Source organism: Ambystoma mexicanum, chromosome 4p (assembly GCF_040938575.1).
Source record: "Ambystoma mexicanum isolate Mex_15411 chromosome 4p, UKY_AmexF1_1, whole genome shotgun sequence".
NCBI classification, from domain to species: Eukaryota; Metazoa; Chordata; class Amphibia; order Caudata; family Ambystomatidae; genus Ambystoma; species Ambystoma mexicanum.
Genome location: NC_090927.1, coordinates 687,031,188 through 687,056,904, shown reverse-complemented (window position 1 = coordinate 687,056,904; position 25,717 = coordinate 687,031,188). Strand labels below are relative to the sequence as shown.

The window sequence follows — 25,717 nt, the reverse complement described above, 5'->3', positions numbered from 1 at the left end:
AGATTGCTTAAATGCTGCAGCGCAGCCCAATCAAAGACATGACCGGGCCTTACAGCATTGAGCCACCATAGACGATCTCAATAGACAACGGTACCGTGGTCCACTCACGCCCAGCAGTAAGCGTCATCTCCTCCTTTTCGACTCTGTACGAGCACAGGCGGAGTACTATTCACCCCGATGGGTACTCCTCCCCATTTCTTCTTGTTCCAGAACCTGCCACACGCAAGCTCCATCCAACCTGCCACGGACGGGTTTTCCGACGACAAGATTGATGGGTAAGACGCTTCCACCTGTGTCCTAGCAGAGTTAGACCTCCTTTCATTACCACCAGGCTAATTTCACAACTCCCCCACGGTGGGCCACCATACAGAGGCACTTATCCCTCTTTTTGCCCCCTGTTTAGAGTATTACCAGTGGACCTCACCACCCCCGAACTGCGCACAGCCATTGGCCGCCCACACGCAGTTCATTACAGTTGTCCAGCTATGGTTTTCCGGGCCTCGTACCGCAGATCGAGTGCTCAAGATTTCCAGTCCATGAGAAATTGAGTATTTCTTCTCCATGGTAAGTTCCATCCATGGAGTCCATTATTGTTTTTTTGCCGTAACCCCATCCCTACTTTTTTGCCATGATTCACTTATATATATATATATATATATATATCCACAGGATCTCTGTAGCCATGCCCTGAAGGTGGCGGCTCTGAACCACTGCACGCCACTGAAACTTGACTTGAATTGGGGGTCCTCCAAAATTTCATCCAAGTGACCAACACCCAATGGGTAGGCAGACCCATTGGTGTCCCTTTTCAGGTTGTCAAAATTCCCTCTGAAACCTAGAAAGGGCAATCTTTGAAAAGTAGAAGTAATTAAGCTTCCATTAGCTGAAACAAAAACGAAATATCTGATTCACCATTATGGTTTCATTTTATGTCCCCAGAGGCAAAATTATTTGATTAATTTGCAAAGCTGGTCATAATTGTTGTTCTCCCTGTATAATTTAAGAAGGTGTTTCGCAATGAACAAAACACTCATATTTTTGATAAATCAATTTTTGAATCACCATTTTATGAAATGTTTAGAACATGTTCTTTGTTTTAGTTTTTGAATCACCCACCTACAGCTTTGGGTCCGTTTGGTCTTCTTTTTCTTGCTTTCTTTAACATCACTATCTTTTAACTGTAATGATGCCCCCTACCTACGAGTAGGTTTTAAATGTATTAGTTATGTTGACGTTTCTCACAGAGTTAAAATCAAAATTTCTGTTTTAAAAATGTAATAAATAAAAATGTAAGACCTATTTGATACATTCCAGTGGTCTATATGATATTTTTTGGATACGAATACTAGTGTAATGAATAATTTGTGATTATATGTTGATACAACAAGGTTACAAATCAAAAACCAAACAAGTACCAACTCCAGCACCAGTCCCCTTTTTGTGTTTCCCACAGGACTTAGTAGCCAGAAAGATTACGCTCAAGTATTACAAGAAACTGGAAGGGTGTCTGGTTTCAATCTTATTCAAATTTTTCAACAACGTATTTGACTGGAACCCAAAATATATGTCCACTCTTCCCACTTTTCTTTGCAAGTACCCTAAAATCCCTGGCAGCCTATAAAGCAATTGTCAAATTGTCAGAAGTCACAGATATCGCACCTTGACTGCATGAAAATGATAGTTTGAATAGCTTTCCGGGTACAAGATTAAATGGAACAAGGCACACTCAAGAAATATATTAGGGTAAGGAATTGTCCAAGATGGGTGGATGTTGAGTTAGTGGGATTCAGTGGCCTTAAGCAACAGGAAGACTGACACTATCAGAGCAGACAGGCCAGACAGATGACCGAGGATGGGTTGTATCACATGGCTCGATTTAAGACTGTTCCCAGGCAAAACATTTTTTATCACAATACATTTGAAGATTTCTAGACACCTTTCCCAATAAGATTTCATATGGGCAAGCCAGAAACCATTTGTGATGGTGTCAGGAGAGACATCTTGAAATTCAGGGAGAAGCCCAACCTGTGGAGCAGGTGGCAAGTGTGACTGAGATGGTACTGAGCTTGTTCGTGAGAACAAGCTCTGATCAGCCAATCGTCTAGAATGGGGTAGATGTGAATCCCCCTTCCTCCTTAGACTCGCTGCTAGCACCGCCATGAGCTTGGTGAAGACCCTTGGGGGAGAGCTGAGCCTGAATGGCAGAACCCGAACATGATAAGGAGAACTGCCAACCTCAGGTACTGTGTGTTTGTGATGAATAGGCACATTAAAGTAAGCATGCTGAAGGTCCAATTACATCAACCAATCCTGGAGTCGAAAGGGCTTAAAGGATCTGCAAAAGAGTTACCATCTTGAACTTGTCCTTCCTGAGGAACTTGTTCAAGCACTTAGAGTCCAAGATGGGTCGCAGTCCTCCATCCTTCTTGGGGATTAAACAGGCAGAGTGCCAACCATGATTACTCTCCGCTGCAGGTACTCTATGGCACCTTTCTCCAACGGGTTAAAGATCTCCTGTAGGAGGAGCAGATCCAGAACTGTCAAGGATTGGCCTCCCAGAGGACAATCTTGAAGTCTTCTTAAAAGGGGGAGGCAGTAGCCATGGACCACTGTCTGCAGTGCCCAAGCATCAGAGGTTATTCACTGACAACTCTCCAGGTGCTGAGTTAGCCTGTCCCCCACCACAGTCCTGTGAATCAGGGACTCAAATGAGTTTTGGGGTTGTTGCTGAAGCTGAGGGCAAAGAAGCAGAGGCTGAGAGAGTAGATTTCCCACCTCGTCCTCTTGAACCACAGGGAAATCTTCTTTGGCACATTTGTGCAAACTGGCCCCTCTCCCTGCAATTGAGGGATAGAAACGAAAAGGCCAGCTGCTGAATTCATGGGAAGACCCAGTAGACTGATTAGGTTGGCGTATCACTTTGGATTAAGGCGCTATATAAATAACACAGCATTATCGCTGCTCCGAGTGACTTCGCTACAGCTGTGGATGCCTGTAATTTTTCTATGCTCCCATTGGCCTTTGAGCCGAAAAGCTGGGAGCCATCAAATGGCATGGCCAATAAACGTGACTGAACGTGAGGTGCAAACCCAGACTTCCTTAGCCAAGCAAACCTCCTGGCGACGGTATTCACTGCCATAGCCCTGCTAACATTCGGCAGAATCCAGACCAGATTGGAGAGATTGACACATGGCATCCTTGCTGTCTTGCACCAGATTAAGAAAACCCTTTCGCTCCTCCCCTTCAGGGACATGGTCTACGGCCAAAACTATTACATCCCACGGAGTGCGAGTATGTTTGGCCAGGGCACACATTGCATTTATGTACTTTAGGGCCATGCTGCCTGTAGAAAATAACCTCTTTCCTAAGGTGTCAATCAGGGGGGGGGGGTGTAGTCGGATAAGCTGCAGCCTTCTAAGTTGATGTTGCTGCTTGGACCACCAAACTATCAGGAGTGGGTTGTTTAGACAGGAAATGTTCGTCTATTGGGGCAGCCCTGTATTTCTTGGTAAATTTGTGTTGCCTGCCGGTGCAGTATCTGGTTTTAGCCAGTTTTCAAACACTATTTCTTAAAAGTAGTGTGGATGGGTAATACTGACTCTCGTGGAGATCCGCTATCAAGGATATCAGATCAACCTTTTCCAGGATTACTGGCTTTCCCCATCCCAGATATTCAGTGACCTTTCCCATCATTGCTCTGTATGAGGGGGTCAGAGGGACCTGAAGCATCAGGATTGGCAAAATGAGTTTCTGGTGAGGTGTGTAAGCCACTAGCCTCTTTTGGAGCATCCACCGGATTTTACAGTCTGGACTGAGGCACATTGGGCCTAACATATTCAAAACCAAAAGGTACATCATCATCTTCCTCCTCTTCAAAAATGGACCCCATGATCATACAGAAATCAGCCTTTGGCAAAGGCTGAACAGACCGACCTTCGAGCAAAGGTTTTGAAATTTTGAAAGGCGCGGAAGGCGTCGAGGGTGTTGTGAGAAACCTGAAGGAGTCTCACCCGCTAGTCCCCAGGGATCTGTCATTCAGGTGGCTAGGAGACAGCTATTGCTTTTGGAATCCAGTTCCTGGGGGGGTTGAGGGGGGGTGGACCAGTGTGGAAGGATCACCTGGGTGAGGGGTCTGAAGGGGATCCAAGATCTGAGCCCAGCTGAGGGGGGGATCCAAGATCCGAGCCCAGCTGAGGGGGGGATCCAAGATCCGAGCCCAGCTGAGGGGGGGGATCCGAGCCCAGCTGAGGGGGGGGATCCGAGCCCAGCTGAGGGGGGAGATCCAAGATCCAAGCCCAGCTGAGGGGGGAGATCCAAAATCCAAGCCCAGCTGAGGGGGGAGATCCAAGATCCGAGCCCAGCTGAGGGGGGAGATCCAAGATCCGAGCCCAGCTGAGGGGGGATATCCAAGATCCGAGCCCAGCTGAGGGGGGATATCCAAGATCCGAGCCCAGCTGAGGGGGGATATCCAAGATCCGAGCCCAGCTGAGGGGGGGATATCCGAGATCCGAGCCCAGCTGAGGGGGGATATCCGAGATCCGAGCCCAGCTGAGGGGGGAGCCGAGATCCGAGCCCAGCTGAGGGGGGAGCCGAGATCCGAGCCCAGCTGAGGGGGGAGCCGAGATCCGAGCCCGGCTGAGGGGGATCCGAGCCCGGCTGAGGGGGATCCGAGATATGAGCCTGGCTGAGGGGGATCCGAGATCTGAGCCCGGCTGAGGGGGATCCGAGATCTGAGCCCGGCTGAGGGGGATCCGAGATCTGAGCCCGGCTGAGGGGGATCCGAGATCTGAGCCCGGCTGAGGGGGATCCGAGATCTGAGCCCAGCTGAGGCGATCCAGGGTGAACCACGAATCGCCCGAGAAAGAATATCCTATGAGAAATTGGACGCACAGTGTGTTGAGAGGATCTGAGTCCGTCTGAGGAAGATCCAAGGTGAATAGTGAATCACCTAAGAAATTTAGTACTCGAAAAAGGAAAATAACATTGTCGCACCAGGCCCTCTGAATGAAGAGACTTTAAAAGACAGACTTGGGCACGAAAGGCCCTGATGCTAATGATTGAACTGTATCCTCGTGCTAGAGAAACCAGAGACTGAGCTAAGCTCGAGGGTATCGCCTTTTCCCCGTGCTGAAAACGTGGGAAATGGAGGCCAACGTCCTGATATATCATTTTGTGAACACTTTTCTTTTTCGTAACATTGTTTCCCACACTATTTGTATTTAGAGGTAAGGATTGGCAATCGGTTTATTAGTATAGGCCCTTTTTGTTTATTGACAAGACACTACTAGGACAGCGTTATTATTTGATGGTTGTAGCCTGCTCCCATCTGTAGATTTAGGATTAGCCAGGCGTTTTTCAAACTCTTTTTTAAGTTCAATAAACACCCTTGAACTGTGGTAACTTGTGTGTCTTACTGTTGATACCAGGCCTCCCTTACAGTGTCAATGGCTTAAAAGGCGTCAAAGTGCCAGTCCTAGAAGGAAGGTTTCCATTTTTGCTTCTGTCGAGACAAAGACTCCTTCGACGGATGTCCAGGAGACTTACTGCTCGGGGTCTTTGGCACGCGAGTAGTGGTCTCAGTAGAAACCTTGCTGGGTATTTCCAGGCGCAGTGGGCTCTGAAGCTTTCTTGGGCTCTTTCAGAGGGGCATCTGGGCCACCTTTTGGAAAAACCTCTGGCATTTGGACATGGACCGTTTCCCATTAAACAGAAGATGCTGACTTGCTTGGGAAATTAACTCGTCTGTCAGGAGAGGAGCCCGACGAAGACGACCGCTGCGATCTATTGCATTGTTTTTTCGTCTTCTTGTGAGAGGACAAATGATGAGATCTGGTCATGTGATGAACTTAGAAGAAAATACACAGTGAGAAATCGCTGAGGTGATGAGTGCGGAGAATGCAGAAAAACTGAACTGAGGCAACGGGTTCTGCGTGAGTGTTAAGACGGATTTCTGAACTCTGTCCTGGTGGCGCAGAAGTTCAGAAGGCCAACCTAATTACTTGGAACAGGGTAACCTCTGGACGAGCCAGACCAATCAAGGTAGTGATCGTGGCGGTCAAGACTAGGTATCAAGAGGGGTGAGGGTGACTGAAAGCCCGCAATGAGCACACAAAGCAAGATCACTTACAAACTACTCCAAACAGTTGTTATATTAAAAATATATACACATTTATTTCAAGGCCTTTAAAACAATGACCGTAGCGAGAAAATCACAATATAACGATAGTAAACCAACACATACCATATCAACACAATATATATACAAATACGACAGTCTCAAGCGTTAGATGCACGAAATGGGTAGTCCACCTAAAAGGGAAGGAAGACAGGCAGTGCGAAATAATGCTTAGACCCAGTTCACCTTCAGAGGCACCTAACTAGATGGAAGTCCGAGCCCTGCGAAGAGTGGAGCCTTGTGCTCAAAAGTACCTGCACGCGCTGGTGCCAACGTGCAAAAGGAGAAGCTCTTTGAGGGAAATCAGGCAGTTCAGTTTAGAGCACAAAAGAAGAAGAACAAGTTCCGTGACTCAAGCGCAGCCTCCACAGTGGGCAGAAGCAGAGTGAGAGTACGAAAAAGGGTGCTGTTTGACACAGCGGGGAAAAGCAATGGGCTCCTGCAGGAGGGCGACCAGATCCTAGCTATGCTACTCACCGGTCCCTGATGCAAGCAGGCCCAGGCTTCTCCGCGTCCGTTTCAGTAGCTGGCAGGTTCAGAAGAGCAGGGAACGCCTCGTCGTCGTGTTGAGTAAAAAGACGTCCCAATCGAAGAAACCCGCACAGTTTGTTACCACAGCAGGGCAATGGAGCGGCCGTGTGTATCTGAGCCAAATGTACACTACTCACTTCAGACCTGGGAACGCCAAGTGTACGAAGCGTGTGAGAGTGACAAGGACTCGAAATACTACACAACCTGGCGGCGGTTACAGAGCAAGACTCCCGTGTAAGCTGGTCAGTCAGCTGGATGGCCCAGAGACGCTTCCGAAGGCTTACTGGCAGGAGATGGTGAAGATGCCGAGAATAGCTGTTCCTGCTATTCCAAGGGTCGAAGTACCAGTACAGGCCTTCTGGTTCGATCAAAGGTGAAAAGGGTTTCACAAGGCGACAGCAGTGCAGAGGAAAAGTCCTTCAGCGGGTCACCAGCGATTCCTCGGTCCAGCCTCTTGGTTGCAGGATACTTGGCTCCTGTATTCCTTCGTTCGTGAGAACTCAGGAGATCGACATGGTAGTGGTGTTTCCAGCCCCCTCTTATCCACAGTTCCCTTCGCGCTAAAACGGAGGGGACCCAATGGGAGATCCGCTCATCAACACTCACACCATTCGTGGACCAATCATGGACCATGGTGGTCCCAGGCATTCACACCACCCTAGACTCTCTGGCACCCAGGATGTGTATTGGGACCAGACATCCCAGCCCACATCCTGGAGGCACACACAAGACATGTAGAAGCCCGCGAAAGCATCCGTGTTTCGCGGGAAAGTACATGCCCAAATAAGGAAGGCCCCGGGTCGGCTCGACCTGGGGAAGGTGAAGGGAGCAAGACGGTCAGCAGACAGGACAAAGGAGCCTCGTGGTCTGGCCATTTTGGGAGCCAGGCCACCATTTTGGGTTAAGCGCGAGAAACGCGCTTAGAACGCCAAAAGGAGCTCAAAACACAAGAAACGATCGCTGTCACCATTCCCGTCCCTGAATCACTTGCACCGATCAGATACAACCCTAAACGAGTATCTAGGGCCTGTAGAAGGCTAGAGACCCAAGAGAGCTGTAGAACAAGTTACTTTCTTACCTGGTAACGTTCTTTCGATGGGATGGTCCGACGACGTATTCCATATCTATGACATGTAATCACCACAGCTGTGCTGCTTCGGAAACTTTTTCGGCGTCTGCGTCCTGCGTCGATGCGCCGTCGTCGAGGACCTCCTCCGACGTCCGACGTCATCCGATGTGATAAGTAGGACGCACGACGCCCATAGCCTCAGTTGTAGTTTTTTTCCCCCAGAACGTGTGACATAAGTCAACTGCCAGTCAGACACAAAGCCTTGCGGAACGTAAGCTGCAATCGCAAAAGAAATTCTGCAGCGGGGAAGGCAGGGTGGGAGCGATATGGAATACGTCGTCGGACCATCCCATCGAAAGAACGTTACCAGGTAAGAAAGTAACTTGTTCTTCGAGGGGATTGGGTCCTCCGATGTATTCCATATCTATGACAGACTCCCAAAGCAGTACCAAAGCAAGGAGGAGGGAAAGAATTTAGAATCAAAATGTAGAATAGCCAATCAAATAGCAGAGCAAAGGACCGCCTTGCCAAAGGCCAGATCCTGTGCTCGGATGGAATCAAGGGAATAGTGACGTACAAATGTATGTACTGAAGCCCAGGCGGCTGCATCACAGATGTTGCGAATAGGAACACCCCTCTGCAGGGCAGTAGATGCAGCCATACCCCTGGTAGAATGGGCCCGCAAGCCAGCCGGTGGGTCCTTACCCGCCAAACGGTAGCACTCCGAGATGGCCAAAATAATCCAGCGAGACAAAGTCTGTTTCGTCACAGCTTGCCCCAAACGCTTTCCAGCGTAACCAATAAAGAGTTGATCATCCACTCTGACCCGGGACATGCGTGAAACATAAAAGCTCAAAGCTCTCCTAGGATCAAGCCTATGGAGCCTCTCCTCTTCCTTACCAGGATGCGGAGGAGGATAGAATGCCGGAAGAACAACCTTCTGGGCCAAATGAAATTCCGTCACTACCTTCGGAAGAAAAGAAGGACGAACTCTAAGGACAACCCTGTCCTTGTGAAATACAGTGAAGGGAGGCTTAACTGAAAGTGCCTGTAACTCACTCACTCTGCGAGCGGAAGTAACCGCCACTAAAAACACAGTTTTCAGAGTTAACAGCCTCAAAGGGCAAGAATGCAAAGGCTCAAACGGAGCACCCATAAGAAACTTAAGAACCAGGTTTAAATCCCAACCGGGCACCAGGAAAGGTGACGGAGGGAACACATTAGTGAGCCCTTTCAGGAACTGTGAAATCAAAGGTATTTTAAAGTAAGAACACTCTTCAAACGAGCGCTTAAAGATGGACAGCGCCGCCAGGTAACCCTTAACGGTACCCACTTGCAAGCCCCTGTGGGCCAAAGAAAGTAAAAAGGACAGAACCATGGGGATGTCGCATGCAAAAGGATCCACATTCTGAACCCTGCACCAGTCGCAGAACTTACGCCAACGGTACAGAGACTTTGTTGCCGGTCTTCGGGCCGAAAGCAACACCTCCATCACGTCCTCAGGGAGGTCCCAATCCTTATACCTCAACCTTTCAGAAGCCAAGCGTGAAGGTTGAGGGATCTGACCTCTGGATGGAGAACCTGACCCCCCTCCCGTGAGAGCAGATCGTCTCGGTAGGGAAGACGACGTGGAGGGCAGATGGATAAGTCGAGAAGGTCCGGGTACCACGTCCCCAGAGCCCACGCCGGGGCAATGAGGATCATCCGGGAACCGAACTTCCGTAACCTCCGCAGCACTTGCGGGATGATGGGGACTGGAGGAAACGCATACAGCAGCGGGAAAGACCACTCCACCACGAACGCGTCTCCTAAGGCTCCTTCTGGAGGAAATTCCCGCGAGCAAAACCTTTCACACTTCCGGTTGACACTGGAGGCGAAGAGATCCACTTGAGGGGTCCCCCAAAGGGCGAAGATCTCCAGGAGAATCTCCTGAGCCAACTCCCACTCTTGAGAGATCGCGCTCTGCCTGCTCAGAGCGTCCGCCGTCACGTTTTCGGCTCCGGCCAGATCGAAACTTCCTGCTGGATGGCCCAGAACTCGAGCTGCATCGCCTCTCTGCACAGAGGAAGTGACCCTGCCCCCCCCTTTTTGTTGAGGTAGTGCATGGCCACTGTGTTGTCCGTCAGGATCAGGACATTCTTCCCTCGCACAGACGGCAGAAAAGCCTTCAGGGCTAGCCTGACGGCCCTCAGCTCCAACAGATTGATATGGAGTCTGGACTCCGACGGAGACCAACGACCGCTGACTGTCAGCCCGTTGGCATGAGCTCCCCATCCCGTGAGGGATGCATCCGTCATGATCGTCACCTCCGGCCAGGGAAGCCAAAATGGAGCCCCCTTCATCAAGTTGCCTTCGACGGCCCACCACAGAAGGTCCCAGGCGACCGAGGAAGGCACCTTAATCGAGTCCGACATCCTGCCGGAGGACTGCGACCATTGCGTCTTGAGTGCCCACTGCAAAGATCTCATCCGCAGGCGAGCCTCTGGTACCAGAAAAATGCAGGATGCCATGAGGCCGAGCAACCTCAAGAACACGAACGCTGGGAGCGTCTGGGCATGCTGAAACTTGTGCACCATCTGCTGAATGTGAAGAGCCCTCACCTGGGTAGTAAAACACTGCCCCAGGGAAGTGTCGAGCACTGCTCCGATGTACTGGAGCCGCTGTGTTGGCGTCAAATGGGACTTCTTTAAATTGAGGGAGAAGCCCAGCCTGTGAAGGGAGCGACAGGTGACCGACAGATGATCCAGGACTTGCTCGGGAGAGCTCCCCCTGATCAACCAATCGTCCAGGTAGGGGTAGACGTGAATCCCCCCTTGCCTGAGATGCGCTGCCACCACCACCATGAGCTTGGTGAAAACCCTCGGGGCGGAGGTCAATCCGAACGGCAGGACCCGAAACTGAAAGTGCGAGTCGCCAACCGCGAACCTCAGGTACTTCTTGTGCTTGGGATGGATCGGCACATGGAAGTAAGCATCCTTGAGGTCGAGTGACACCAACCAGTCCTGAAGCTGAAGGGCCTGGAGGACTTGAGAGAGAGTAACCATCTTGAACTTGTCCTTCCTGAGGAGTTTGTTCAAACCGCGCAAGTCCATGATGGGTCTCAATCCCCCGTCTTTCTTCGAAACCAAAAAATAAGGGGAATACCATCCCTTGTTCCTCTCCGCTACAGGCACCAGTTCTATGGCGCCTTTCTCCAGCAGGGCTTGGATTTCCTGCGCAAGGAGCGGATCCGGACTCTGCAAAGAGAGGTTCCCCGGTGGATTGTCGCGAGGCCTGTGCCGAAAAGGAAGACAGTAGCCGTGGGTTATGATCTCCAGAACCCACACATCTGAAGTAATGGCTTGCCACTCTACAAGATGCTGCGCCAGCCTTCCCCCAACCGGCGAACCATGGGACATGGCCTCACGACTGAGTGGGAGCGGCTGCGGCGTTACCTGAGGGCAAAGAGGCAACTGCCCGAGCGGCCTTGGCACCACGGGTACCCTGTCGTCCACCTTTGGTACCTCTGCGTTGGCCTCTTTGACTGCCAGCTCCTCTCGCTTTACTGAAGGAGGAGTAATAGCGAAAGGAACCACCCCTCCACTGCTGTCCCCTAGGACGAAAAGGCGGAGGTTGGCGAACTGCAGCGCCCAACGACTTCGCTGCAGCTTTTGAGGTCTGCAACCTCTCAAGGCTCTCGTCAGCCTTGCTGCCAAAAAGGTGTTCACCATCAAAGGGCATGTTGAGGAGCCGGGACTGCACATCAGGCGCAAACCCCGACTTCCGCAACCACGCAAACCTGCGTATCACGGTGCTCGCCGCCATGGACCTACTGACGCATTCAGCTAAGTCCAAACCCGACTGAACGGACTCACACATGGCATCCTTACCATCCTGGATCATAGCAAGGAAACCATCCCGCTCATCCCCTTCGGGAACATGTTCAGCCGCTAACGCAACACAGTTCCACAGAGTTGCGTGAAACGTGACAAGGCACAAATGGAGTTGGCCGCCTGAAGCGCCATACCACCAGAAGAAAACACTTTCTTCGCCCAGCCATCAAAACGTTTGTCGTCCCTATCAGGAGGGATGGTAGGGTACGACGCCTGCTTCGCCGGGGCCGTGGCCGCCTGCACCACCAAACTCTCCGGAGTGGGGTGCCTGGTCAAGTAGCAGGGGTCGCCACTGGCTGGATGGTATTTTCGCGACAAGGATCTGCCCACCGCCGGGAGACTCTCCGGAGCAGTCCAAGCCGCCGCCACCCTTCTCTGTAAAGCCATATGGAACGGCAGAACCGGGTCAGTTGGGGGACCAACATCAAGGATGTCTGTCAGATCATCCTGCACAAACTCCCCTGGGGGAGCAGACCATCCCAAGTACTCAGAAACCCTAGCCATAAGGCGCCGGTACGAGGAATCAGCATGAGAGCCAGGCTCAGGCCTACAAAACTCCACCTCCGGAGAGGTGTCCAGTCCACTGGCATCATGCAGTGACTGTCTCAACTCGTCAAACTGACTATGGCCCGAGACAATGTCATCCGGAACCTGACTAGGAACCAGGCCATCAGAATCCTCATCCGCCTCTGAAATATAGTCCAGGTGGCGAAAAGAAGGCATCCGAGAGTGCTTGCTCTTAACCAGAGCCTTCCTAGGGGGTCCATCCGTGCCCTGGGGTACCTCCGACACGAAAGGCGTCGAGCGAATCGGCGCCAGCGTCGAGAGAACCGGCATCGGCGCAGAGAGGATCGGCGTCGACGTCGAGGAAATCGGCGTCGACGTCAGATGCAGCGCCTCCAGAATCGGCGGCGTCGACACAGCCCTCCAGGCCGGAGCCCCGAGCGTGTCCCTCGACCACCTGAGCCTCGACGGCATCGACGACTTCCTCGGAGCCAGAGCCTCGAGAAAGCCCGTCGACGCCCTCGACGCCACAGACGTCGATGCCTTCTTTGAAGACCTCACAGGTGCACACGGTCTCGAACGCGTCGAGGACCGGGACCTGGAACAGGTACGTCGAGAACGAGTCCCCTTGTCCGAACGGGAACTCTCCCATGACTCGTGCCGACCACTCTTGCGAGCGGTGTCTCTCGACCTCACACGACCGACCCCACTCGGGGGCGCGGACGGCTGAGTACCCTGCGACTCAAGAATCGCCAACATCTTCTTCCCGAAGGAAGCCCATTCCTCCGGCGTCGCACGGCTGGAGGGGTAAGCGACGTGCCGGGCAGAGCCCTCCGAAGAGGACCTGGAAGACGACCGGTGTCGGCGCTTACGAGAATGCCTCGAAGAGGCTGAGGAGTGGCGAGACCGACTCCTAGAAGGAGACCCACAAGACTTCCGACGATGACACGGAGAGTCACTCCTCCAATCATCCGTCGAAAGCCCCGCAGACTTCGACTTCCGGGGCTTGGACACCCGACCTACCGAAAACTTCTTCTTACGTTCGCGTAAGGCTTTGGACGTTAGCGACTGGCAGTCGATACAGTCATCCGTGTCGTGGGCCTCCCCGAGGCACCAGAGGCAGGCGTCGTGCGAGTCCGTCACCGACATCTTGGACCCACACTCCCCGCACTTCTTGAAACCCGGACGCAGGGTTGAAGACGAAGTAGACATCTTCAGAAGGATTTTCACAAACGAACAGGTTCGAAGAACCGAGAAGAACAGAACTCCAAAGAGTCGAGGCGTTGAAACCGAGAAACACGAAGCAACACGTTCGCGGAAAAAACGGAACTGAGGCTATGGGCGTCATGCGTCCTACTTATCACATCGGATGACGTCGGACTTCGGAGGAGGTCCTCGACGACGGCGCATCGACGTCATCGACGCAGGAGCCGAAAAAGTTTCCGAAGCAGCACAGCTGTGGTGATTACATGTCATAGATATGGAATACGTCGGAGGACCCAATCCCCTCGAAAATTAGTTTACAGTGCCCTCTTGTGTCATGTTGCACGAAAGCCGCAACATGATAAAAGAAACTACGGGAAACAGCGTTCCCCGGTACTGACTGTCTTAAGGGCATGTCAGTTTCCCCGTAAGAAAGGAGCGAAAGCCCAGAGGAGTGCGGCAGAAGGCTGCACTTCTCTGCCAAAGTCAAGAACAAGGTGAAAAACAACAGCAAAAAGTTTAGGGGTTGCCACATGGAAGGAAAATTACCTATAATTACGAAATCTTTCCTAACAGTGAGCTACTTATCCCAGCGTCAACACCACGGCAGAGGAAAGGACGGAAACAGGCGAGGGCCACGACTCGACAGCACCAGATACTATGGAAAAAGTTTCCCAAGCTACACGCTGACTTTCAATATATCAAAAATGAGGAATATGTGGGAGGATACAATCCATTTGAAAGCTCTGTTCAAGGAAGATTGAAGGGAAGAGCAATACCAGCTTCACCAAGCTTTACAGAAGGAACTGAGAGACTTGGAATACAACAAAGGAAATTGAGTGATGTCATCCTTATGACTGCTAAAATAACTGTAATAAAGGATTGGAAAATCATCTCAAGTAAACTTTTTGAAGAATGGTTTGAACGGATGGCAAAATGTGCGACATATGAAAAGCTATCATCTGAATACTCGAACGCGCCACAGAAGGGATGGCAATTGTTATTCAACTTCTTGCCGTAGAATAAAAAATTGTTGCCCTCCTGCATTGGTTTTTCATCAAGCCATGCCTACATTAACTCTTAGCAAAGAATTGATATTTTGGGATCGGTCGGGTTAAGGGGAGGAGGGGAACAGGGGGGTTGGGGGGATAGTATTGGCACTGAGATGAGGTGGTGAGGGAAGAAAGAAGGAAGGGCGGAACTTGGGGGAAGGTTCTAGGAAATGGCAAGAGCTGATCTTTGATAACGAATTGACAATTAGACTGGAAATCCTTTGGCATGTATTTTAAAACTCTGCACTAAAAACAATTTAAAACAAGAAAATGTGTTCCCAGTACATGTGGAGCATCGAGCAATCTCAAAAACAAAGCTTTGATTTGCTAAATAACAATTCTGACTAACATTATACACATATTGAAACACTTGTGTATAAGCACGTTATAAATATATCATACATGATTTTCAGCAACACTTTTTGGTACTACAAACATACACATTTTGCAGATCTTTCAGAGCCTGTAAAGTTGCATTATCTGTACTTACAATTAAAAAGTAATGCCATAGGAGATCAATGACTAACCATATCTTTAGGTGGACATTGACTCGAGAATAGAAGAAAATATATAATAAGGAGTCTCACTCATGGGCCAGCCTGCATTTCAGTTTCAAAACAGCAGGGTAGACTCAACCCTTTATTCTTCTGGGAGGAATACATTGAATCCCATGAAATTGGGCAATCTCACCCATTATTAAAGTGAGTGCTAATATGTGGGAGACATTTAGCAAGAAGAACTTTATTAAAAAGTTGATACAAAAGTGATAGCAATATGTTAAGCAATGGCAAGAGCAGAAAAATTAAAAACAAGTCGAGATGGGACTAAGGTTTTTCAAAGTCATCTACGGATTTTTTAAATACAAAATCTGCAATAGTGTTAATTCAACAAGGATGATGTCTGGGATTCTGGGGGAACGGGTTGTGGGTTAGGAAAACAGTATATCAATTAACACCAGATTCGTACCAAAATTGGCAGTAATTAGGTTATAAAGTGCTTACCCTGCTCTTCCAGTTCGTCCAATTCTATGCACATATTCTTCAATGTTCCGAGGAAAATCAAAGTTAAAAACATGGGTTATATCCTGGACATCGAGACCGCGAGATGCTAAATCAGTAGCCACAAGTATTCTGACTTTTCCTGTAAAGAACAAAATAAGATTGTTCCAATAATTAAGACATAATTTAAATATTTTTGGAATGAAAGAGGGTTAACATTATATCAAAGGGAACTCCAGTCATCTTTTTAAAGTAATCTGCATAACATAGTAGTTTTCACCATGGGCCTTTGTCTTTTTGTAATTCTTTTGGAATGAGGTTCAGTCCTATGCAGTGGTTTATTTCACACTACGATGGGACCAGTACGTGCATTTTTTTAAAAACAATCTCTATATAGCAAAGAAGGAAGAATTACCCAAATAGTTTTAACAAGCATCTGTCAGGCTTACAGTACATTCCTTATATCAAAACATGTTTCATCACATAGCACATCCAAGATAAAGAAAGGAGCCCCTGATGCTACCATACCAAAGTTCTGTAAGCACAAACCATCCCTGCTGCAGGGGGTCAGTGCACCAGAGGGGGATTAAGAAGAACTATTGCATTAGAGAGGACCAAATATCTTTAGAGCATGAGTGGGTAGGAGATAACTATGCATCCCCTTGCAATCATTTGCCCCCAACAGATCCTTGAACTAGGGATACAACGTGGGAGGTGAAGGGATCATCCAAAAAAGGGAAATGTGTTTACATGCTAGAAAGAGTAACTCCTTTTGAAACCTAGATATAGTTTTTGCAATCGCAAACATGAGATCGGACCTAGAGGAATATTATCAGCTATCAGTGATTTCAGAAATATTGTAGTCATTTAAATCCAGAATGTTTTAATTGCAAAGCAGTACCAAGACAAATGAATAAAATCAGTGTCGTCCTTTAAACATTTGGGGCAAGGTCCAGATGCAGATGGATCAAAGGATCACACTTCGACATGAGTGTAACATAATTGGTGAACATATTTCAAATTAAGGCTTCAGTGTTTATAGTTCAAGAACTGATGTTTGATCTGTATACGCATCTTCTCTCAAGGACAATAATGCTTTTCCCCATTGTCGTTTGGAAGCACTGGATCGTCCAATGCCCAAACTAGTCGTCAAGTTCTACATTAAAGAGATGGATTTTGCTTGAGAGTTTGTGCAAGCAATCTAATACAACAAAGTGCTCTGGAATGTTGATCTGGGAAAGTCACGAAACTTGGAGGTAAACAACAAGTTACTTACCTGTAACACCCGTTCTGCAGCATTGGCATCTTTCATGGATTCACATGCTCATGAATATTCCCCGTCAGACTGGAAATCCTCAGTAATATTAAAACAGTTCAGCTATAAAGCTTAAAACTGATTGTCACTTATACAGCCTATTGCTGTCACTTTGGGTCATACTAACCCAGTTCTCCTTAGCTCCAACGCTGGTGGCCATCTTCAGATTTGGAAGTGCACGTAATGTGGCAGCAGGAACCAAAAAGAGCGATAGAGGAGTAGGAGGGAGGGATGCATGTGAATCCATGAAAGATACCAATGCAGGAGTACAGGAGTACAGGAGTTACAGATAAGTAACTTGTTCTTGTTCCTTCTCCAGCATTGGATCTTTCATGGATTCACATGCTCATGAATACGATTACACAGCAGTACAGATACACAACCAATGGGAGGCGGCATAGCTCTACAGAAGCAATTGAACTCACACTCACCTCTTGCAAATAGGTTGTAGAGCACTGACTGGATGACACTGGACTCCTCATTGGATCCTCCCTGGAACCCCTGTCAATGAAGTAGAATCTCATGAATGTGTGTACAGACCGCCACTTTACAGCCCTGCAGATGTCGAGCAGGGGAACACCAGACAGCAACGCGGTGGTAGAAACTGCGGCTCAGGTGGAATGCACCCTTGGCCTTCCTGGCAGGGGCCTGTTTGCAAGCTGGTGGCAATGGGAGATGCAGCCAGAGAGCCACCTGGAAATGGAAGACTTTGCCAGGGCGTTGTATTTGCCCAAAGGTCCCAACGAAACAAACAGTTGTGATGTCTTTTCACAACACTTACTGTGCATGCAATATAAAACCCTCTGCTCTGGAGCAAAGAAAACTGGCAGAAGCAAAGGTCCATTCAGGTGGAAAGCTGAGGGAACTTTTGGCATGAAGGAAAGATTTGTGCAAAGCACTACCTTGGATTGGTGAAAAACCAAGTATGGCAGTTTGCAGGAGAGGGCTTGCAGTTCTACTACATGCCTGGCAGACTTACTGGTCACCAAGTAGCAGTCTTCCATGATAGAAACTTCAACAGAACCTGGTAAAGAGGTTCAAACGGCGGGCCCATTAACTTGGAAACAACAACATTGAGTTCCCAAGATGGAGCTGAAGCGTTCACAGGTGGAAAAGACCATAAGAGTCCCTCGAGGAATACCTTAACCAGCCTGTGGGACCATAGAGAAGGTCGGCCTGCAGTGCGAGTGTAGCGAGAAATGGCTGCTAAATGTGCTTTAATGCATGCATAGGTTAGTCCCGCTTTAGCAGAGGACAGGAAATATGGCACGACTTGCGCAGCTTTGATGTGAAAAGGGTTTAGCTGTTGCAATTGATACCATATGCTAAAACGTTTTCACTTGAGCGTGTAGCACGATAATGTAGATTGCACCATAGCCTTTGCAAGAAACTTTCTGCATTCGAGTTAAGGCAAAATGTCAGAATTCTTGGGCTGCAGGAGCCAAGCACTCAACATTAGTGATGCTGGATGGTGATGCAGTACCAGTCCTACGTCTCTGGAGAGGCAGTCCGACAGTGGGGACCGCTTGATTCAAGGAGCGAATGACAGATGAAGGAGGTCAGAGTACCAAATTTGGTGTGGCCATGCCGGGGCGATCAATATCATCTTGAAGCGGCTCCGTTTCAGTGTTTAGTACTCACAGCAGTAGTGAAAATGGAGGGAATTCATAGAGGAAACAAACATCCAACTGGATGGAGAAGGTATCCCCCAGACTCACTTCTTGAGGATACTGACTGGCAAACTGGGGGCACTTGAAGTTCTGTGCCACGGCAAACAAGTCTATTTCGGGGCGACCCAACCAGAAGATGATGCGAGGAACTTGCCTCTGGTGGAGCCTCCATTCATGGCTGATCGTAGCTCCCTGCTGAAGTAATCCGCAATGGGGACATGGATTTCCGGTAGATGAAAAGGAAGGAGATGCATGTCCTGGGACAACACCCAGTGCCAGATCGCTTGAGCTTTCCGGACAGTATCGGTGAGCGGGTACCGCCTTGTTTACAGATATAAAACATGGTGGTTGTTTTGTTGGTGAAGATGCAAACCACCTTGTTCTAGAGTTGCGGTTTGAATGATTTCAAGGCCCAAACCACTGCTGAAGTGGAGGGCACAATGCCCTCCCTGGGCATTTGATATCTGTGGATCAGACAGCAAAGACTGGACACAATGCAAGGAGGCAGACAGGTACCTGGGCTGGTTTCAAAAGGCATCTGTATTACACTTTCAAAGACATCCGGAAGCTCTTGAAACAGCAACTTTTTATACTTTTCTTTGGCTGATGCAATCTTACATTTTAATTGGGTCTTGCCACTAAAAGCAAACCCCTGCCCTATCCATCATTGGGCGGCTTAACTGCCACTCATCAAACCCACATTACTTCACTTGGCAGGCTTCTTTTTACTGACACATAAGCAAATTAAATTTGAGTGAGATCCTACAAGAACTCATTATAAACCCTTAATCACCGGCCAAAAAACAGGTTGTCTAGACATGTCAAGTACACTTGGCAGGCTACACTGAGAACTGCCATGAGTTCAGCACATTTGTTGCTAGTTTAAACAGCTGTTCTGTCTAAATCGGTACTTTTCCAGACTTTCAGCAGGCCCACACGGCCCATCACTGCCAGAATTGCTGCCAAGAAATTCTAAATATAATTGCCTACAGTGAACTGCTGCCAAAGGCATAGTCTAGAACAGAGATGAGTCACTCCCTCGACACCTGGACTCTCAGCCATTTTGTTTCCTAGCATCCATTTTAGATTTTAGTTGACTTTTCTCTCGTCTGAATGTTCTGTGCTGCTACCAATACCGAGTTCTGGGCATAACTCGGTTTCTGTTAAGTTTGCAGACTACATTTTCGATATTCATAATATATGTGTAATACTTGAGATACCCTCAACTGCGTGGGGCATTTTGACAAAAAAAATATTTGTCGCCCTAAAAATTAGCTTTTTGACCTAAAAAGCACTACAATTCTGAATTTTGCAATACCAGAACTATTGATCAGCCTGACAAGTTATCGGCATTCAGTTTGATATGATATGATATGATATGGTATTTGTAGCGCGCCTATACACAAGTGTTTCAAGGCGCGACGAGGCAGGGAGGGAGGGAAACAAGGGGAAGACAGACAAACGATCCTACTAGGCCAGGTGTCATTCAGATCGCGCAAGTGCAGAGGTAAGGGGAAAAGGAGGAAGTGCAGGGGAGGAGGTGGGGGGGAAAGTGCAGTACAAGGTAAGTAGCGTAAAAAATAATAAATAATAAATAAAAAGGGCCAGCTGGTGGCAAGTGCGAGGTAAGTGCAGAGCAAGTGCTGGGAAGGGGGCTGTAGGGATACAGTGACAGTCCCACAGTGCAGGGGGAGCCAGGGAGGCAGTGCAAGTGGAGAGTGGCTGGGCCCTGGACCGAGGTTGCGGAGAGTGGCCCAGATGCAGGTTTAGTGCTGAATTCAGTGGGGAGTTAAGCAGGTTTAGCAGGGGAGAGGGAGAGAGAAGGCAGAAGCGAAGAGGAAGGTTTTGAGGTGCTTCCGGAACCGGAGATGGTTCTCCTCAAGTTTCAGGGAGGCAGGAAGGCTGTTCCAGAGGGAGACCCCTGCTGCGGAGAGAGATCTACCCCCAGCTCGTTGCTTCGAGAAGCGGCTGACCATGAGGGAGTTGGAGACGGATGAGCGAAGGGCTCGTGAAGGAAGATATTTAGGAAGAGAGAGTTGAAGGTATTTAGGTCCCAGGCCCCAGAAGGCCTTGTGGACAATGCAGAGGGTTTTGAACTTAATCCTCGCAGCCACTGGGAGCCAGTGAAGAGATTTCAGTCCTGGAGAGATACGGTCCCTGGGCTTGAGGCCAAGGACAAGTCTCGCAGTTCTGTTCTGGATAAGTTGCAGAGGGCGGAGAGTGGAGGCAGACAGATTAAGATAGAGGCTGTTACAGTAGTCCAACCTTGAGAGAACCAGGGCTCGGGAGACAGTGAGCTTCTGGGGGAAGGAGAGGAAGGGAAGAATACCTCTGAGGAGGTGCAGCTGGTAGTGTGACTTTTTAGAGACGTCAGATATATGAGGAGAGAAGGAGAGTGTGGAGTCGAAGATGACCACGAGGTTTTTAGCCTTGCAGGTAGGGGCAGGAAGGGGGCCAAGGGAGGCCGGCCAGAGAGCTGCAGGGAAGGAGGGAGTGGGTGTGCCGATGAGTAGAATCTCAGTCTTACTGGCGTTGAGGCAGAGGTCATTGGCGGCACACCATTCCTGGATAGCAGACAGACAGTCGGAGATGAGGGAAGGAGAGGAGGAGGCCGAGGGTAGCCTGAAAATGAGCTGGGTATCGTCTGCATAGCACTGGAAGTAGGGGCAGAGAGCGGCGATGCGGTGGGCAAGGAGTGCCAGATACTGGTTGAAAAGCCAGGGAGAGAGGTTGGAACCCTGGGGGACACCACAGGTGGAGAAAAAGATGTCAGAGAGGAAGGAGCCCATTTGGACCTGGGAGGGTCGACCGGAAAGGAAAGAAGTCAGCCATGCCAGAGCCTGACCAGTGATACCCAGGTTATCACGGAGACAGTTGAGCAGGATGGCATGGTTGACAGTGTCAAAGGCAGAGGAGAGATCGAGCAGAATGAGAACAGAGGGAGTGTTGGAATCGAGGTTCAGGAGCAGGTCCTCACGGATGTTCAGGAGAGCAGTTTCCGTGCTTCTGGCCGCTCTGAAGCCGGATTGATGGTCATGAAGATTACCAACAGATTCAGCATGGAGGTTAAGCTGGGAGATGGCCAGTTTCTCCAGGAGCTTACCCAGGAAGGGAGTAATGGAGATTGGGTGATAATTGGCCGGGCAGGAGGGGTCGGAAGAGGGTTTCTTGAGGAGGGGGTGCACAAGGGAGTGCTTGAGGGGGGATGGGAAGACTCCAGAGGCGAATGAGTGGTTGCAAAAGTCAGCCAGGGCAGGAGCCAGGGAGTCGATGTGGTCCTTGATGGTTTTGGAGGAACAGGGGTGAACCTGTTTAGACGAGGCTTTCATAGATCGGACTTGTCTGGAAACCTCATCAGCAGAAAAAGGTGGAAAAGCAGAGGAGGGCGGAGGGGCGGCTGCAAGAGAGCAAGAGGAAGAGCCGGGAAGAGAGGGAGGGGGGAGAGAGGAGGAGAGCGAGGACAGGATGTCCTGAGTTTTTGAGATGAAGTGCGAGGCCAGTGCAGTGCAGAGGGCCTGGGAGGGGACAGGAGAGGTAGAGACTGCAGCAGGGTTGGCCAGCTCCTTGCAGATTTTAAAGAGTTCGGCCGAGTTGTTAGATGCCTCAGAGATGCGGGCTTGGATAAGGGCTCTCTTCTTGGTGAGAACCGAGAGCCGGTATTGCCTTTGGAGCAGGCGACAGGCCAGTTTGTCAGAGGATGAACATGAAGCACGCCATTTCCTCTCTGCCACCCTGGACTTGCGTTTTAGGGTGACGAGATCCGAGTCATACCAGGAGTTACATTTGGCTTTGGGCTTCAGGCGGATTCTCATGACGGGGGCAAGGATATCGAGAGTATCAGATATAGAGGAATAGAGCATGGAGAGGGCTGTGTCAGGGTGGGAGTCAGCCGAGGGGGGAGGAGGGGGCGAGAAGGTAGCAGCGAAAGCCTCAACTGACACGCGCTTCATGGGTCGGATGACCGAGAAGGTGGGTGGCAGTGAAGAGGGTGGCTTTGCCTGTGGGGTAGGGAGGGAGAGGTGGGAGGATAGGAGAAAGTGATCGCTCCAGGAGAGAGGAGTGGAGAGAGGGAGGGAGAGGGGAAGGTCAGAAGAGATCAGAGCATCAAGAGTGTGCCCTGCAGAGTGAGTAGGCCCAGACGGGAGAATAGAGAGTGAGAGAGAGTTGCAGAGTTCGCGAAAGAGACCAGTGGGGGGACAGGAGGCATCGAGGTGGATGTTGAAGTCACCGAGAAAGAGGAGTTGGGTGGTTGAGGACAGGAGTGAGGAGGAGAGGTCAGCCCATTCAGAGAGGAAGGAGGAAATTTGACCAGGTGGTCGATAGATAGTAGCCACGGTAAGGGAATGGCTAGGAGAGAGAGAGAGTCGGCAGACAAGGCATTCAAAAGAGGAGTAGGTCTGCGTAGGAGTGACAGAGGCAGGAATCCACTCAGGGAAGATAAGGGCAACACCACCCCCTGAACGGTTAGGCCTGGGCACGGAGAGGATCTTGTAGCCGTCAGGTAGGAGTGTGTCGAAGCTGGTGGCAGAGCTGGCTGTGAACCATGTCTCAGTGAGACCGAGGACGTCGAGGTCCAGTTCCTCAAGAAGGCGACAGATATCAGAGGAGTGCTTGATGGCAGAGCGAGCATTTAGAGTGGCAATGTGGAGAAGGTTGCCACCTTTGAAATACTTCCGGGGAGGGGTACAGATAAGAGGTATGCCCTGCGGAGGTGTTAGAGAAGGAGTTGAAGAGGGAGCAAGAGAAGGGGCAGGGAGGGCGGGGAGAGGCAAGGTAGCCGAGGACAGAGGAAGGGGGACAGCGGGAGCGGAGAGGAAGTTGATGAGGCGTGGGAGGCGCCTATCAAAGAGGTGAAGGTTGGCCTGAGGGCCTTGGACCAAGACGGTCCCGTTAGCATAGACATTAATGATGGCCTTAGAGGAGTGGAAAGGGGCCAAGAGGACATCCCAACGGGTGCCACCATTAATGGGAGAGGAGGAGAAAGGAGAGAGCACAGCGACCATGTGAAGGGTCCATAGGTCAGGTGAAGGCACGAAAAAGAGAATGTCAGTGAGAGTTTCCTTGGAGCAGGCGCTCGTGTAGGTGTCAGCGATAGGGAGGCCTGGGTTGGAGGCCTGGGTTGGAGACCAGGATGTCCTTTTTAAACTTTTTCCTACCGGATTTAGTGAGGAGAGCAGGATAGTCAATAGAGAAGCAGTTAGAGTAGATAGGTGAGATAGAGAGCACCATGGAGTAGGAGGGGAGGCGGACGACACGAGTATGCAGACAGGATTTGAGTGGAGGGCACTAGTTTAACACAATACAGAGCAAACAGTAATGCGTAGTAGGTCAGGGCCACCTAAGTTTGAGAATCCTGCGAGGGGAGAAAAAGCACCCTAGTTTAACACAATGCAGAGCAAACAGTAATGCGTAGTAGGTCAGGGCCACCTAAGTTTGAGAATCCTGCGAGGGGAGAAAAGCACCCTAGTTTAACACAATGCAGTAATGCGTAGTAGGTCAGGGCCACCTAAGTTTGAGAATCCTGCGAGGGGAGAAAAAACACCCTAGTTTAACACAATGCAGAGCAAACAGTAATGCGTAGTAGGTCAGGGCCACCTAAGTTTGAGAATCCTGCGAGGGGAGAAAAAACACCCTAGTTTAACACAATGCAGAGCAAACAGTAATGCGTAGTAGGTCAGGGCCACCTAAGTTTGAGAATCCTGCGAGGGGAGAAAGGGGCAGGTGGGGTCTAACACCTTCACTACACTCTCCCTCTGGCCTGTATTCAGACACCTATTCAATAGAAGGCCACTACACTAAATGTCCACCCGCCCCCATATACAGTGTACCTTTGCACCCCTACCTAATCACCCCTCTCAGTGCAGTGATATATCTCAACATGAGATATTACAAAATATTTGTACAAGCTCATCAACTTTTCAATCATATTGCATTTTTCTGATCTAAAACATATGCATCTTTTACCAAAAGGTTAATGGCAACATTTTTCCTTCATGATTTATATGCATGTATCCTTAAAGAAAAGCTTTAGGTGCTTCTATCTAGATCCCACCTCTATTAACCAATCAAGTTTAAATTAACTATATACATCAGGTAATTACAGCCACTTGAGAGAACCCACCAGCACATCCTTTAACTGTATGTGTGGATTTACTGCACACTTTTTCCTTACTCCCACCCCATAACGACATCTCCTTGTTTCTCATTGTCTTTCCCATGCACATTTTTAGTGCTAGTCTTTTTTCCGTTCATCTTTCATCAACACATCTTCCACCCGATTTCTTTATTCTCCTTATTCCAAGTCCACAGACTTCCTCCATTTAGTACATACTTTATTTTGTCCTTTGGGTTGCCTTGCAGCAGCTTCATTGGCCCTTTAATTTGTAGGCCAGTAGTCCACTGTCTTTTAGTGTCCGTTTCATCAGAGAGCACTTGTACTTTCGCAAAGACCAATTTAAACAGTGGGCTGGGGGTGGGGCATTCGTTTACTTCTTCTGGGGGACACAAGGGTCTGGGAATTTTTGCAGGAAAACCTTTTTTAAACAAAGGGGACTACAACTGGGCATCTGGCTGGGTCCCTCGATCTTTTCTCTCTGCTCGCAGGGTGGGGTGCCGCCAATTCTCAGAGTACATAGATTTCTCCTGTCCACCTGTAATATAAAACTGAATGAGTTTCCTTTGAAAAATAAGGAACAAGTTACTTACCTGTAACTGTTGTTCTCCAGCATGGATCTGGCATGGATTCACATGCTCATGAATATTCCCCATCGTCGGGCCAGGAATCCTCGGTAAAGAAAAAATCATTATCAGTTTTGTTTCTGATCTGTCTTTCTTAGTAGTAACCAATCACTGGTAACTGGGTCATACTGCCCACAGCCAATGACTGCCCTCTCCCCAAGCCCCGACTCTGGCAGCCATCTTCAGATTTGGTAGCACGCAAAGTGGCAGTATGACCGTGAAGAGCCGCAGAGGGGTAGGAGGGAGGGTTTGCATGTGAATCCATGCCAGACCCATGCTGGAGAACAACAGTTACAGGTATGTAACTTGTTCCTTCTCCAGCATGGGGTCTGGCATGGATTCACATGCTCATGAATATAAGAATACATAGCAGTACACACATGCACAACCAATGGGAGGTGGCAAAGGCTCAACATTAAGCATTACATCAAAAACTCAACATTAAGCAATTCTTACCTCCTCACAAGGCTCACCTTTGGCGAACAGGTTGCGCAGCACCGCTTGGCCGACCCTGGACTCCTATCCTGAAATCCCGGTCGACGCAGTAGAATCTCGTGAAGGTGTGCGTCGACCTCCACGTAGCAGCCCTG

The 25,717-nt window shown here is 49.5% G+C and overlaps 1 protein-coding gene across 1 annotated transcript in view; it reads right to left on the bottom strand.

The window, feature by feature from the left end:
* Positions 1-25,717, bottom strand: part of LOC138453414 (probable ATP-dependent RNA helicase DDX53) — a 2,019,656-nt gene that overhangs the window by 304,873 nt on the left and 1,689,066 nt on the right. The window contains exon 14 of the mRNA XM_069606246.1: positions 15,408-15,546. Coding sequence (XP_069462347.1) covers positions 15,408-15,546 — 139 coding nt within the window. The remainder of the gene's footprint in view (positions 1-15,407; positions 15,547-25,717) is intronic.